Raw genomic sequence first — 15,674 nt, 5'->3', positions numbered from 1 at the left:
AAAAAATATCTACCATCAAATTGCATTCCTTTTTATTTTTTCATTGTTATTGGTGTATGGGTTTTGGGTTAAGGGTATGTTCTCTTCAGATTATTTTCAGTTCAGTTTAGTTCAGTTCTTAGTTTACTTCTCTCATAAATTATTCAGTTCAGCTCAGCTCTAATAAGTTAGGTTCAGTTTAGCTCAGGTTACTCATTTAGAACAGGTCCTAAGTCTATCTCAAAAGATGAACTACTCACTAGTCACTACTAACTTTTGAGTAATGAGATGATCTTGACTGATTGTTTACAAAGAATTATTTTTCCTTTGACGTTTTCAATAAGTCTTGTTTTGACTTTTTTGTAAGATAATCACCTCTAAACTAAAAAATTGTAGAGACGAGGGAGCATATTTTCTCAAGCTTGTAAGGCCAATGATGGAACGTAAGTTGCAAGTTAGTCAAATAACATCACTTATCTATGAATCTATGATAACACAGTATGCGTTCATTTTTGACTTCCGATAATTTTCATGTTGCATGCTAATAAATACTACGTAGTAGGATAACTGAGCATATACAACACACTCATCAATCAGGCGGTCGAATTTGAGTTGACCCATCTTCACGTAGTACCGACATAAGGTTTCTCTAATAACTCCTAATCAAGTTAAGATTTCTCTTAATACCTTCAAGTCAAGTTTATATTTCTCTTAAATACCTAACTCCGAGTCAAGTTTATATTTCTCTTAATAACTTCTAATCAACTTTTAATCAAGTTACAATTTCTCTTTAACACCTTCGAGTTAAATACATATTTTTCTTAAATAACTAACTTCGAGCCAAATCCATGTCATCTCATCGCGTCTTCTAACAAAGTAATTAGTTAAAAATTAGCATAGCTCTAAACAAAATTAGTGGTTGACATCAAGATTTGATAATAAACAAGAAAATGAGACATGAATAAGGACAGGCAAAGCTTAAAGAAATGTACACTCGTGTTGCCTTGAAAATTGTGAAGCAAACACATGCAAGATTTTGTCATTGGATAGCAGAAGATCGGATCACTTTGGTCTAATCTGGCGGCCTTCATTTCACAGAGATAATACAACTTCTTTGTACAATGGGAACTAAACATAATCCCATTTTCCATCTATTTTTTTTTTATTGTCAAATCGTAATACTAATTAAGGTTGTGCCATATAATATGGTTGTCGAGCGTATATCAATTAGCTCGAGTAGTTTTAAACTGTAACTAACATGTAATTTTCACTATTATCATATAACTACGTAGTACTCCCTTCGTTTCTTAATACGGAGTACAAAACCTCTTACTTTTTATTATGTGAGTAATAAATGCTATAAAGAGATTTTATATTAAGGGAGAAAGGGAGTGATACTTATAAGTTTTCATTCAGTATGTATAGTCGTATAAACATATCTTTATAAGACATAAGATATTAACGGGCAAAGTATAGTACTAACAAACATAGCAGTTAAGGCATGTTCTCTTCAACTTAATTTTAGTTCAGTTCAGTTCAGTTCCTATTTTTCTTCTCTTATAAAATATTTTTTTCAACTGTATTTAATTCAACTCCAATCAATTTAGTTCAGCTCAGTCAGTTCACTTCAATTCAGTATATCAAAAGAGGCCTTTAAACTAGTGATATCATATGTAAATGGAGAAAGAAGACGTGTTTCTTAATAACGAGTTAGAGAAGTACGTACCAGCTCGAAACCCACAAGGAGTGTTTGTCTCAAATAAGGACGGGAGTTTCTTAGTAAGGTGATGAAACAAAATATTAAACAAAATGAAACAATATATAGTGTGATAATATATGTGTGTGTTAGCATGATTCTATGTGTCTAATTATATTGGTTAGACCACCCTGCAAAATTAGAGGTATTTAATGTCCCCCCGCCTCTCCTTTTTTTTCTGTTTATTGAAAATGCCCACTTCAATTTGATTTGGGAATTTGCAAATCCCCAAAATTATTTTCTAATTTTTTTTTCTATTATTTTTTTTCTTTTTTAACTGTTACATTTCTTCACCTCTACTTTGGCTGCTCTCTAATTTTATTTTCTTATTTTAAAAACTTACTACGGAGTATGTCTTATCCAAAACAAGCAGGGTTTTCTTCCCCAAAAGCTTGCCCCCAAAGGCAACCTCCTTTTTTGCTTTTCTTTCTCGAAGCTAACTCCATTTTACAATGTTTTTTTGTGTTCAAACATTTTTGCATTTTGTAAAATCAACAATGTTATTCATTGTACTGCCTCCGTTAGTTATTATGTGCAACTTTGGAATATTTTATATCTCACAAGTTATACTCTAAAGTTGCACATAATAATTAACGGAGGTAATATAGTACTTCATCAGTCTCCGAAAAAATGATCTTTATGTCCTAAATCTAGTCCTAAAATAATCATTTCATTTGCATTAAAACACTCTCCAATTTCCCCGTAAAAAAAATACTCTCCAATTTACAACAATATTTGTGCAAAGTTAGCTTTCCCACGTGAATTTTGCTTTTTTCATATACTTTTATTACTTTCTCTCTTTACTTTTTTTGTAAACCCCATATGAATTTCACTTTCCAGTGTACTTTTACAACTATCTTTTTCACTTTATAAATACCCGCAAAATTCGTTTTTTCGAGGACAGAGGGAGTATTATATATGGTTCCACCCACCCAATTAGACTCCCACAGGGTATTAGGGTCTATATGTAATTTTTCGGCAATTTTTATTTTCGATTAAAAAAAAGTCAAAAATTGACAAAATTGAAGTCTATAATACACGTTTTTTTGGCCAATTTTAGAGGTTTCGGGACCCGATGTCGAAAAGTCTCGAGATACCAGGTGATACATCCCAGGGTCATATAATGTCGTTTGGAATCATATATGATCATTATATGTTGCCATAAATGTCCGTGGTAACTTCGGGTTTATGAAATCGATGCAAGTTGTAAACGGGTAAATTGACAGTTTGAAGACATATTGTGGATGGTTTTACCCACCCAAATGGACTCTCGGGGTGTATTAGGGTCCATGGGAAGCATCTCGACAATTTTTGTTTCCGAGTCAAAAAAAGTGAAAAATTGTCCAAAATTGAAGGCTATAATACACGGTTTCGGGTCAATTTTTGACATTTTTCAAAAAAATGAACTAAATACGTGGGGTGACTCCCGGGATCATATAAGGTGCTTTGAAACCATAACACGCCTATAAAGATCTCTATAAAGTACCAATAATGAGTTATGTTTCTACTTTGAAATTTATGAAATTTTGGAATATAATGATGTCACAAAAGTCTATTGAAGTGATGTGACTTAACAATAGTAATGTTATAAAAGTATATTGAAGTGATGTGACTTGAAAATAATGATGTCATATGGTGGTGTAAGCGAGATGAATTGAATGTAGCCTAATAAAACGCTAGTCCATACATGACATATCCTTATTTCTCCTCGACTTGATTTTGGAAAGTTATTGGGCTTTAATTCGACCTCCAAAAGTTTGGCTTGAAAGTTGATCCAAGCTCAAAACTCGATTGTTGTCAATCCTTGTCATTGTTATTTGCATCTATATGTTTTTGTTTTGTTACTATTTATCGCTAGAAGTAAATTAAATACAAATTTACATGAACTAATAAAACAATTAAAGATCACTTAAAAGCAAAACTAATAAAATTAGTCAAAACTATTAGATTTAAATTACTTTAAAGCAGAATTTGATTGAGATATCAATCCCTCAAAAACTAATTAATCAAGGTAATATTTAATTTGATATATAGCTAGGCTTATATATGAACGTTTTTGGATCCCAAAACAAGACTAGTTTCTACCAACCATCTTTTGTTCTTTGTCTACTACTAGTATTGTTGAATAAAATTAAAATAATTAGGGTTTGTTTGTTTCTCATTGGCCGGTTTAGCAAATGTTAAGCATTGACTTAAGAAATGAAAATGTTGGGTTTAATGAGGAAATGTGTGATGGGACAAGAAAGGGGACATGAAAAGCCTTTCTATTTGACTTTGCCTTTTGGCACGTACACTCACTACTTAACTTCCCTAGAAACGTGGGATATTATTATTTTACTCCTGTTCAGATTGTCACTCTTATTTTCTCTCGATCTCTAGTGTTCAGCCATACATACATACATGTCTTCACAAATTTTATTAGACGTTGTAAGGGTTTGTTTTGATTTACTGTACTGAGCTGAACTAAATTGAACAGAATTGAAATAACTAAAGCTGAAATGAATTGTTTACGAGAGAAGGAAATTAAAAGTTGAACTGAACTGAAATTAAGTTGAAGAGAATATGCCCTAAGATCCTTTTTTTTTTTACCTGTTGTAATGCTCTGCTCTACAAAAATTTAATTGACTTTACTGATATTTGCTTTGCTCTATTTAAAAGCTTACAAGAATAAAGTCTAATTCTTATTTGTCGTGTTTAAATGTTGTACATAACATAAATCAAAGGAACTATGATTATTATTATTATTACAATTAAGACGTTACATACAATGCTTACTTTATTTCGTCCTCATTCTCCAACCTTGTTTTTACTCTTTATTACATACATCATGATTACATGCATGTGTTTCATTTCTTGCAACTTGATTTTTATGACGTGCATGTTGCTATGATACAGCTTCATACGGAATACTAAAATCCATGATATGTATGTCATAATTTTTTCTTTTAACTATTTATAGTAATTTCATCATTTTAAAAGCTAGATTGAATAAATATGCTAGCTTAGGGCTTTATAATAATGAGTTTTGTATCAATCAATATATTACGTTTATAACTAGTAACAATGCTAGCATAAGTGTGTATCTTTTCTTCTCAAAAAAAAAAAAAAAAAAAATGGTAATGCTAGCTTAACTTTTATGTATACATTTGTTAGAATTAGCTCAGGGGCTTGCCCCTCTTTTTCACTGGAAAAAAATAGTAAAATAAAATAAATAGAAGAATTAGTTAAATCTTCAATACATTTTTATACAAAATAAAAAATTATACATACATACACAATGTTACAAATAATAATTAGAACTCCAAAATATAAAAGTTCATAGAATTTATGTAAGACACGGCCCAAAAATTCTGGAATAAGTAATCATTTGTTGTGTATGACCACATATATATATGTTGCTTAAATTGCTGGTAGCTAAGCTAGTGGATCCATGATGATATATGTGGGACTACTAAACTATACACATGCATGAGAGTGACCAACATAATGAATAAATGAACATAGAACGAGTGGATTTTCATGAAAGAGGCAGTTTAAACATAATAAAAAACATTAAATACTTTTTTATCTCTTAAAAATAACCTCTGGTTTCACATGATACAGTCAAAATCAACATATAAACAATAAATATGATTAAACGTGTTAACTATTTTGGATCGAAGAGAGTATTTATTATTTACATGTCTTTTTGGCCGGGGAAGCCAACCTTTTAGATTTGACCCATAACGTACTATTAGCTGGAAACTTTCCAGATTTTGATCGATCTCTATCTTTCGTTCATCTTGTGTGTGTATTTCTACTAAATCATGAGTTAGGTCTATGTAATTTTAAAAGACAGAGAGAGTATGAAATGCAATTGAGTACTACGACAATAAGTAAATTGAATAGAGGATAGTTTATGAGTTACATACGTACAGTAGGACAGCAAAGAATTGAAAGAGAAAACAAATTAAAGGGAGTTAAATAAATGATGTTGTAGTTGTATACAAATGAAAATTGGAGGTGGTACAAAATACAATTGTTCCTTTGGCTCTAAATGCATAAGGAATGTCAATCATCCATATTGTCTCCATGCCCCTACCTAAGCTAAGTTATCTTATTCTCTCTCTTGTCATAGACCCATCACATTCACATTCACATAAAGCCTAGCTACCTTCAAGTGGGTCCCATTATCAGGGTTTTTTGGGTCCCACTTTATATCATTAACTTTGAAATTATTTGGTATAATCATGTGTGCCAAATGATATTTGAAAATGAAAGAAAATGTTGTGTTTTTGAAAAAAAAAAAATGAAATTATAAGAATGAAATTTTTTAGGTTAAATTACTTAGAGATCTACTAGATATTGCGTGTAGGATTTATATACATATATATAAGGGTAGAGACAATATATTCTTGATACTTGAGGCATTATATATATATATATATATTATATATATATATATATATATTATATATATATATATATATATATATATATATATATTGGGGACATATGAATAATAATATTGCACTCGATCAATTGTTGTTTTTAACATCAATTATCACGAGGTATAAAAGTTACACTTAAAAATGACATAATTATAATATGGAGTATATGTATGTGAAGAATTTTTGTAAGGGATTTTACAGTACCATTCAATAATTAGCACCAATAATGATTTTTCCATACCCTACTCTTTATCCTTGTATGTCTATGGAGAAAGATAGAGAGGGATCTAGCTAGGGTAATATAGAGCAAATAAACACCAAAAAAATCATAAAGTAGGGGTAATAAATCAGATATATGTTAAAAGCATGTTATTATGCATGGTTAATGGTAGGATTGACTAGCCATGCAAAAACCTCAAATAAGGTCAAGTGTCAAACTATTTTAAAAAAAAAAAAACCGAACATGTTTAAATTACTGGGCCGCTTTCTGTTAATTTATCCCTCTTAACAGTCAAGTCTGATTTCGCCTCTGTTATATTGCGACTTTCTCTCTTTTTCTCATTTTGAACATCATGTAACTACTCCTAATAACCAAAACAGCTGTGTGACTTGTACCCTTCATCGCTTTTCTAGCAATCCACTCTTTCTCTTTGTCCTTCTCATCAATTCTCCCTTTTCCCCTTATATTTTCTAAACTAGTACAGTGGTGATCGAAAGTGATATAAAAGGTCAAAATCTCACAGTCAAGGGATCTAAATAGAACAACTTTACCATTTTAGTTTTTGTTTTTCCTCCACCCCAAATCAGTTGCTAGTCATGTTACATAGGCTATATGATTTAACATACAATTTAATGTAATAAAATTAAGTCTAGATAGGTGAAGGTAATGCATAGTACGTATTACCTACACTCACGGGTTTATTGTAACTAACTTATATGATAATAATGTGCAACTAATCTCTTTCAAAGTTAATCTTAAATTAACAAATAAAGTACTCCGTATGTTGATTAGAAAAAATATACTCCATAGTAAATCAAAGTTACGAGTATTAAAGGGGAAAAAAATAGTATGAGGGTCCTAATAACATATTTACATCCATTTTGACATGTGATATATGGGCCAATGATATTCTTTTTCTTCTGTAGTATAATTGGAAGAATACACCCCTAACTGTTATTGTTCCTCCAGGATGATGTTATCTGAAACTATATTATAAATAGAGTTTGGTTCAATTTTCGTTGGCATTGAAAAGAATAAGCACAAATTTAGTTGGACATAACTATTAACCTATCAAATTCCAACCTTATAAAAGACCTTATGTTAAAGAAAAAAAAAATAATGATAATAATAAGCAGTTGAATTATTGTAACACGTCAAGAAAATTGATGAAAAACCTTGTCAATCAAATTTGACGCATCAACCTTAAATGTAATTATAACCAAATTGTCAGAACAAAATGGTTGCAGTAATAATAATGATAAAAGTTACTTATAATATAACTGTTGATTGATATTACAAGGTATGTTATGTTATGTACTCCGTACCATGCCATTCATGTATCTATTTTGGTGTCTGATCCTCTCTTCTTGTTGTAACTACACGGTTCAATTATTAGTTTTGTTTGTGATTACATTTACATACAATGATACAATACTCCCTTCGTTTCCTTTTATTTGTCACTTTTAAAGTAAAATCACGGGAATTATTAGGATGGCAGGGTATTGCAATTGTAAGGTCTGTGGGAAGAACTTTAACCACTTTTTTTTTTTTTTTTTTTTTCGCGTGTCAAACTGTTAGGAATATAGGAAAATATATTATTGAGTTTATATGATAGAGTTTATATTGTGTAGGTTATCTTTTATAGACTATAAATATTAGCCAAGATCATCAATACAATTCAACTCATTCTCTCATAAATAATTTAGCACAAACAATTTCAGGATTGTAGGGACAACGACAAAATCATATCGAAATCATATATAACCAATATAAGGTCATATAATCCTGTGGGTAGCATATCGTGTGGATCGTATGCTTTATATGAAGTACTAAATAATACCAGTAATTAAAAATATTAATAATTAGTTACTTGTATACATTAATAGACGTAAAAGTGTTGCAATTAATCAAAATCAAACCGAGTATCACAAAAAGTTAAAAGGCTTTTCAATAGCAGTATCTATTTTTGTCTGTGATGATCATCCAGTCGTTATTGATAATAAAAGACTGTAACAAGTTTATTTATGGAAGTGTTAACAGTGAGTTGATGTGAATCTAACAGAAGAGAGTCAAGAGACTAGTTTGTTTGTAAATTGTAAGGACCCACAAACTCACACAGTTAACACAATATCTAAATTTAATTTTTCTCTTTTATTTAAAAAACAAAACAAAAGAAAACAAAAGAAAGAAATTGAGTGAAAGTTTAATTAGTTAATTTTCTCTCTCTAAAAATTGGTTAATCTTGTTCACAAACTCTGAGCCCACCCGACCAGTGTCTCACCCACCAAAGCAATTGCTGGGCAACATTGCATTTTTTGCACCCTACTTTTTTTTTTTTTTTTTTTTTTGAACGGACCCTACTTTGTTTCCCCTAGGATATTTTCACCTTTTCTTAATTTTATTTTCTTTTACTTTCTTTCTCTTCTTTTGGTAAATAAATTAATTGGAGTATAGGAAAAACTTTAGTGTATGTTCCTTGGTATATTAATTAATAACGGCTGCTCTCATTTTAGATTTTTTTTTATTTTTTATTTTGTCAAACTTTTTAATGCGTCAAACTTAATTGGTTTGTAGAAAGTTACATACCCAAGTTTAATTTACAATAATATAGTTATAATTTTAAGTAAATAAAAGTCGGCTGAATAAGAGTATTGAACACATCTTTAATGTCATTGACCGTCCTCTCTTAAACCAAAATTTAATTATTACGGAGTTTATTATTGTAAAATGTATGATGAAGAAGATATTTGCGTATCAACTTGAATAGAAATTAGAGGACATCATACACTGATTAATTATAATTAAAATGTGAAAGTAATCATTATTAACTTTATTGTAAAATGCTTAATAGAGAAGTTTTATGGTGGTAATAGTTTCAAAAATGATGATAAGACTTTACATACTATTGTGTCGCACTGTTTTACTAATTAATTTCATATTCGATTCTTTTCGTTACACGATTTTCTCACCCATATTTATAAGCATACATAAGTCTCGCTTATTATTATACGAGTACTGCCTGATTTTCACTTAATGGAAATTTTACTTTGTATACTTTTTTTTTTTTTAAATTTTTTTTTAATTTTTTTGAACATACTCTGATATTATTGAACTACTTCATGTATAATGTCTATATATAAAATATGGGCCTGTTCTAATAGACTGAAATCAATTAAACTGAACTGAGCTGAGCTAAACTGAACTGAACTGAAATGAATATTTTATAAGAGAAGGAAACTAGGAGCTGAACTGAACTGGAAATAAACGTATGAGAACAGGCCCTACGTGGCTACGTGTAGCTATTCTCTTTGACCAATTATATCATTAATAAGTAATACACTAATACAAAAAATTAGGAGGCATACATAGTTATATTAATTAATTATGTGAACCAATAGGAGTAGTAATTAATATCAAAATAACACAATATATATATATATAATTTTTTTTTTACTAAAGTTTAATTTTATTTACATTTCCCCCAAACAAAAAAAGTTGTCACTCGTGTATCCGTATTAGACTTTTCCCATATTTTTGTCTTATAATAACATGTTTGTATGATTGTGAACATTAAGCTTGTGGGAAATGGGTGAAGATTAATGGGAGACAACCTTCAACCATATTTTTCTGAACTTGTCTTTATTGGCCTTATTTGCTTAACTTCTTCTGTTATTAATCTCAAATAGTTGTATAGACATTTAAAAAAAAAAAAAAACAAGTTTTAAATCAACCTTCGTCTTATAGTCACGAAAAGTAACATGTCCTCTTAATCTAAAACTTCTCTCTATTTTGACGTACTTTACAAGACAGTACAATTACTATTCAAATCGGAAAAACTTTTAAACACTCTCCGTTTTAGACAAAGTGTTCTATTTTGACTTCAACATTGTTCACATACATTACTTTGATCAAGGTTAGTATTTATATATGGATTATAGTAATAGTAATGTGGGTACTTGTTAGAATCACTTACTTGTATATTTTTCGAATTTTAATATTTTCGATATATATTTGCACTAATATGAAGTTATTAATTAAAGATCACTTATTTCGATACTGAAGAGATGGAGACAGTAATAATTCACACAAAATTTTAGCACAAATTTTATAGCAAAATAATTTAGTCACTAGTCACAAGTGATATCTTGTCTCTCCTTTTTTACTCAACAAAACTAGCTTTAATTTCCACCTCTTTTGTTCTTTTTATATATATATATATACATATATAGTTTGAGTCCCACACATTTTTATTTAACCTACCTTCTCCATCATCTTCTTCTTCTCTCTCTTTCATATATTTTGGTGATTATGCTCCCTTCTTCCTTCTACTTTTTCCCCTACCTTTTCTAAATAACCTTCCCTTTTTTTTTTCCTTCTTCTTTCTCTCTCTAACTTTCCATTTTCTCTCTCCTCCTCCTCTAGATTATACTACTACTACTACTACATACAATAGCAACATCTATATATAATCATACCCTTAGTCTTTCTTTCTATTATTAATTTCTTTCATCATGTCACATAATCCTTACTTTAATCATCACTATTACCCCAATATTAATCACTTCTTCCCTAATCATAACAACAATATCATTAACAATAATAATCCCTATGATTTTAATTTCTTCTTCTCTAATACCACTACTACTACTAATAATAACCCTCAAATTTACACAAAATCACCCCCTTCTCCTCCTCTTAGAGAAGCCCTTCCTCTCCTAAGTTCAAGCCCGGTAAAAAACAATCATCATCATAATATTAATCTCAATGAATACGACGATAATAATAATAATAACAATAATTACAAAGATGATATTATTAAACATGATCATTATTTAGAGGAGTTTTCCTCTACTAGTGCTCCTATGGATGTGGATCATAAGTTCCTTCATGATGATGACGACTACGGCGACAACGACAACGATGATGTTACGGTAGCCCTTCACTTAGGGCTACCAAGTTGTCAAGCATCCAATCTATTATCCGCCACCACGGCTGCCACGACCACGACCACGACCTCGATTTCCTCGTGCTCTACCACTCCAGATCATCACAACAACAAGAATAATAGGATGATGATGATGATGAAGAATACTGATGAGAGTTGTAGATCAGAAGAAGTTACAGTTGCATCAAACTATATTAATATTAATATTAATAATAATAATGATAATTCATCATTAATTGGTGGTTATTGCAACTCAATTGGAACAGTTAACAAAGGGCAGTATTGGATCCCTACTCCTGCTCAGATTTTGATTGGTCCTACTCAATTTTCTTGCCCTCTTTGCTTCAGAACCTTCAATCGTTACAACAACATGCAGGTAACTAACCTCGATCTCTATGTATCTCCGTGTTTATGATTTTGTCTGATAAAGATAAGATTGTGTACATCTGAACTTTCTATTGGTATACCCAGGTGTCGGTGTTCTGATGTTCCGACACCTGGGTTGGTGGTGATTTTATGGTTGAGGTGGTTGTTATATTTGGGTTAGTAATCCATTTTCTTGGGTAAAAAGGAAAAGAGAGTGGAAAAAATGAATTCCATTTCATACCCTACTTAGTCTTTTGATTTGCTCTTTTCATTTTTTGGTGCTCTACTATTCTTCTTCCTTTTTTGTGTACCTTGATTTCAAACTCACTTTTCTTAAATTATTAAATTTAAATTAATTTGATTTTTTCTTGATTAAATTTAAATAATATTCCTTCTAGTTTATACGAACTTTCAAATGCATTTTGACTTGTACTAATATTAGCCTTCAATTAGGGTTTTTCTTGTTCTTTGAAATTGTTAATTTTCAAGTTTCAAGTTTTTTTAATTTATTGCCATTTCCTTTTTTTTTTTCTTTAAAAAATTGTAAGATTAATTTATTGGGATTTGTAAACTATTGATCTAACTGTTACTGTAGCTTCAGTAGAGAGAGACCCTGGTCCAACTCAGACCAACATTTGTACTCTCTTTCTTTCCTTTCTTTTTTTTTTTCTTTTTTTTTAAACAATATTTTTAACTTTTAATTTAATTTTTTTACTCTCTTTTTATGTTGATTGAACGACACAAGGTGGGCAATATGCACTTTCAATAAATAAAAATAAAAATTCTTTATTTTTCTTCTGATTAATCCTTGAAGTTTGTGTTCAGTCTCATAGTCATAGATTTGTGTGCAACTAAAATACACACACAAAACAAAAAAAAAAAAAAAAAACCTCATTGCTTGCTTAATAATTTCCCAAATAGCATTTTTTCCCATTTAATTTTCTTATATATTTTCTCGAATTATGATTATATGTTATGCAAGAGTCCTCATCATATTTCATGAAATACAAGGAACATAAAGTTGAAATTTAATGACAAAATTACACTTTGTATGTTGGTTCTATATATGCCGTTATTAGTTTAGTGGTTTTACTTTAGTAATCTCCTTTTAAGTACTTTTTGTCTTGTAGTACAGTGCAAAAATATACTATTCTCTCCGTCTCTAAATTACATTCTACTTCTCTCTATTATGTAAGAAATAAATGCTAGAAGTAGGAATGTAATTTAGGGACGGAGAGTCTAGTAACTAGACTTTATCATCATTTTTCACCTCTAAAACAAAGTAGTAGATTTTTTTATAAAAATCTTGACAAAAATTGTACAAATTAGGGCGAGGTATATAGATTTAACAAGAGACGGGTAGCTAGTTGGATCATTCTTTAGGAATTATACAGTATATAGCTAAATCTTGTATTAAGCACAATGTATTCAACTTGTGAAAGTACAATTGTTAGACATTATGTAAGAAACAAACAATTAATTGTGGTCCCTTGACATAATTTTACAGAAATTAAAACATCATACATTGTTATTTATTAACCCATATAGGATGGTCCATTAATAATTAGGGTATAACAGAATTAATTATGATCGTTAACTATATTCTAGTACTTCTCCCTTCTTCAATTGGGCAATAGTACTAGCTAGCTAGGAGTGGTTTTTTTCTCAACAATTATTCCTTGTACTTTCTTCTTTTATTCACCTAATTAATTTTCATACAACAAGTAAAACTCTTTCTCCATTCCTATATAATTGACCATACTTTTAATTTAGACCGTCACAAAATGATATTCTGTATATGCCACTTTCTAAATTCAGTAAAATAAACATTTCAGCATTGGTATGGTGATCGATATGAAGATCATATTAACAAACAATCAATTACATATAAAAAAAAACCGTATCAAATGTGGCCGATTGTTTAGGAACATGTGAGTTTTAATCTAGCTTAGGTTAGCTTATCTCGATAATCATGCATGAGCTAGAACATACATACACGAGCTTTGAAGTACTATGTTTTAAGATATAGGAGCATTTTTAAGCTTCAATTAATTCCTTGTTATGTAACCAGGTATCTAAATAAGCTTCTTGGAGAATGAAAACATATACACTGCATTTAATGCAATGTTGCCAATGTATGAATATTTTCAGAGAAGTCCTCTTATTTTGGAGCTATTTAATAAAAGCGGCTCCCTATAAAGAATATAAACCACCAAAATATTTAGAAAAAATAAAAGAAAAGTATTGACTTGTTGACCCACAATCTTATCATCGATCTTCAAGCTTTGTTTTCCAAAAGTCATCATCTTCCATTGGCTCTATTATAGGACTACTAGCTATGTTACTCCTACTCTACTATTAGTACTATTTTTGTATAGTATACAATACATATATACACACACGATAAAACATCTACTGTTTAGAGTTATTAAAGTTTTGCTGGTCGACTTCAGCCAGCTTATTTGGTAAAGTCACAGTCTTGAAAGTTAACACATGTACGTGCATAATAATATTAGTATTATTACAAATTTACAACAATATGAAAAATTAAACTATATATGTGATCGAACTAATAAGTGATGATTTATGTTATATAGATGCATATGTGGGGGCATGGATCACAATACAGAAAAGGACCAGAATCCTTAAGAGGAACACAACCAACAGCCATGCTAAGGCTACCATGTTATTGTTGTGCACCGGGATGTCGAAACAACATAGATCATCCAAGGGCAAAACCCTTGAAGGATTTTCGAACCCTCCAAACACATTACAAGAGAAAGCATGGAATAAAGCCATTTGCATGTAGGAAATGTGGTAAACCATTTGCTGTAAGAGGAGATTGGAGGACTCATGAGAAAAATTGTGGTAAGTTATGGTATTGTACTTGTGGTTCGGATTTTAAGCACAAAAGATCTCTTAAGGATCATATTAAGTCCTTTGGACATGGACATGCCGCGTATGGGATTGATTGCTTTGAAGAGGAGGATGAACCGGCTTCTGAGATCGAACAGGATAACGAGTCCAATCAATGAGAATGTATGTACATGTTTGATCGATGTTATATGGTACGTTCGTATGTAGCTAGCTAGGCAGGAGAGGAATGTAGTTGTTGTTAAATTAGGTTTTTATTAAGGTTTTAATTTGTGTATGTAAGGTTTAATCTACGTTTGATTTTCCTCTCTTTTTGGTTAATTAGGTTTAAATTTTTAGCTTAAATTAGTTTCATTTCTCAGCTCTTTTTTTTTCAGCTATGTAAGCAACTCATCAAGAGTTCAAGTGCAAATTAAAGTCATAATTCCAAGAAGAAGAACTTTTGTTTGTTAATTATATATAATTTCCCAAATTTTAAGTTTTTATGCATGTTTTTTTGTCTAGTCATTTAAAAATGTAATACGAAGTTTACTATTAAGAAAAAAAGTTTTTGCATTTTTGTAAAGTAAAATTATTTCATTAATAATAGAAGAGTTACAAGACATGTACAAAATTTTTCATGGATGAATTAATATACATACATTGCTGTAGCTATTATGATTAACATGTTAGGATCTTGGGTGTAAGGATGACGTGAATTTAGATAGATTTTTCTTATATATATTAATCATTCCAGCCATTTTTTTTTGTCTCAAGGTGCTAATTTATAACATATTTAATGCTTCAAGAAAAAAAAAAAAATCAGTATATAACATATTTGATTTGTATACGACATGTAAATTAAAGTAAACCAATTATATATCCTTGTTTAGTCTCCTTTGAAATAATTTACTGAGTAGTAACAAAAAAAGATTTCTGCTTTATTTGAAAAAAAATATATGTTAGTTCATGTTATTATTGTTTCTTTTAATTATCAAGTCTTTTTTTGAGTGGGGGTTGGGGTCAAGGTAATTTTATGAACTAGAATTATCCACAACTGTTATTATGTTTCAAAGCCATCATTTGTGCAATGTGATTTAAGTTAAGATTCAGATTTAAGCATGT

General features: G+C 30.1%; 1 protein-coding gene across 1 annotated transcript; it reads left to right on the top strand.

Moving 5' to 3' along the window:
• The first annotated feature begins 10,567 nt into the window (after positions 1–10,567).
• Positions 10,568–15,053, top strand: LOC110696006 (zinc finger protein WIP2-like). Its single transcript, XM_021873261.1, has 2 exons — positions 10,568–11,706; positions 14,294–15,053. Exons 1-2 carry the CDS (start codon positions 10,897–10,899, stop codon positions 14,729–14,731), a joined length of 1,248 nt encoding a protein of 415 aa, XP_021728953.1. The 5' UTR covers positions 10,568–10,896; the 3' UTR covers positions 14,732–15,053.
• The last annotated feature ends 621 nt before the right edge of the window (positions 15,054–15,674 follow it).

This window comes from Chenopodium quinoa, unplaced genomic scaffold (genome assembly GCF_001683475.1).
Source record: "Chenopodium quinoa cultivar QQ74 unplaced genomic scaffold, ASM168347v1, whole genome shotgun sequence".
In the NCBI taxonomy this organism is placed as follows: domain Eukaryota; kingdom Viridiplantae; phylum Streptophyta; class Magnoliopsida; order Caryophyllales; family Amaranthaceae; genus Chenopodium; species Chenopodium quinoa.
This window is presented reverse-complemented; position numbering and strand designations above follow the sequence as displayed.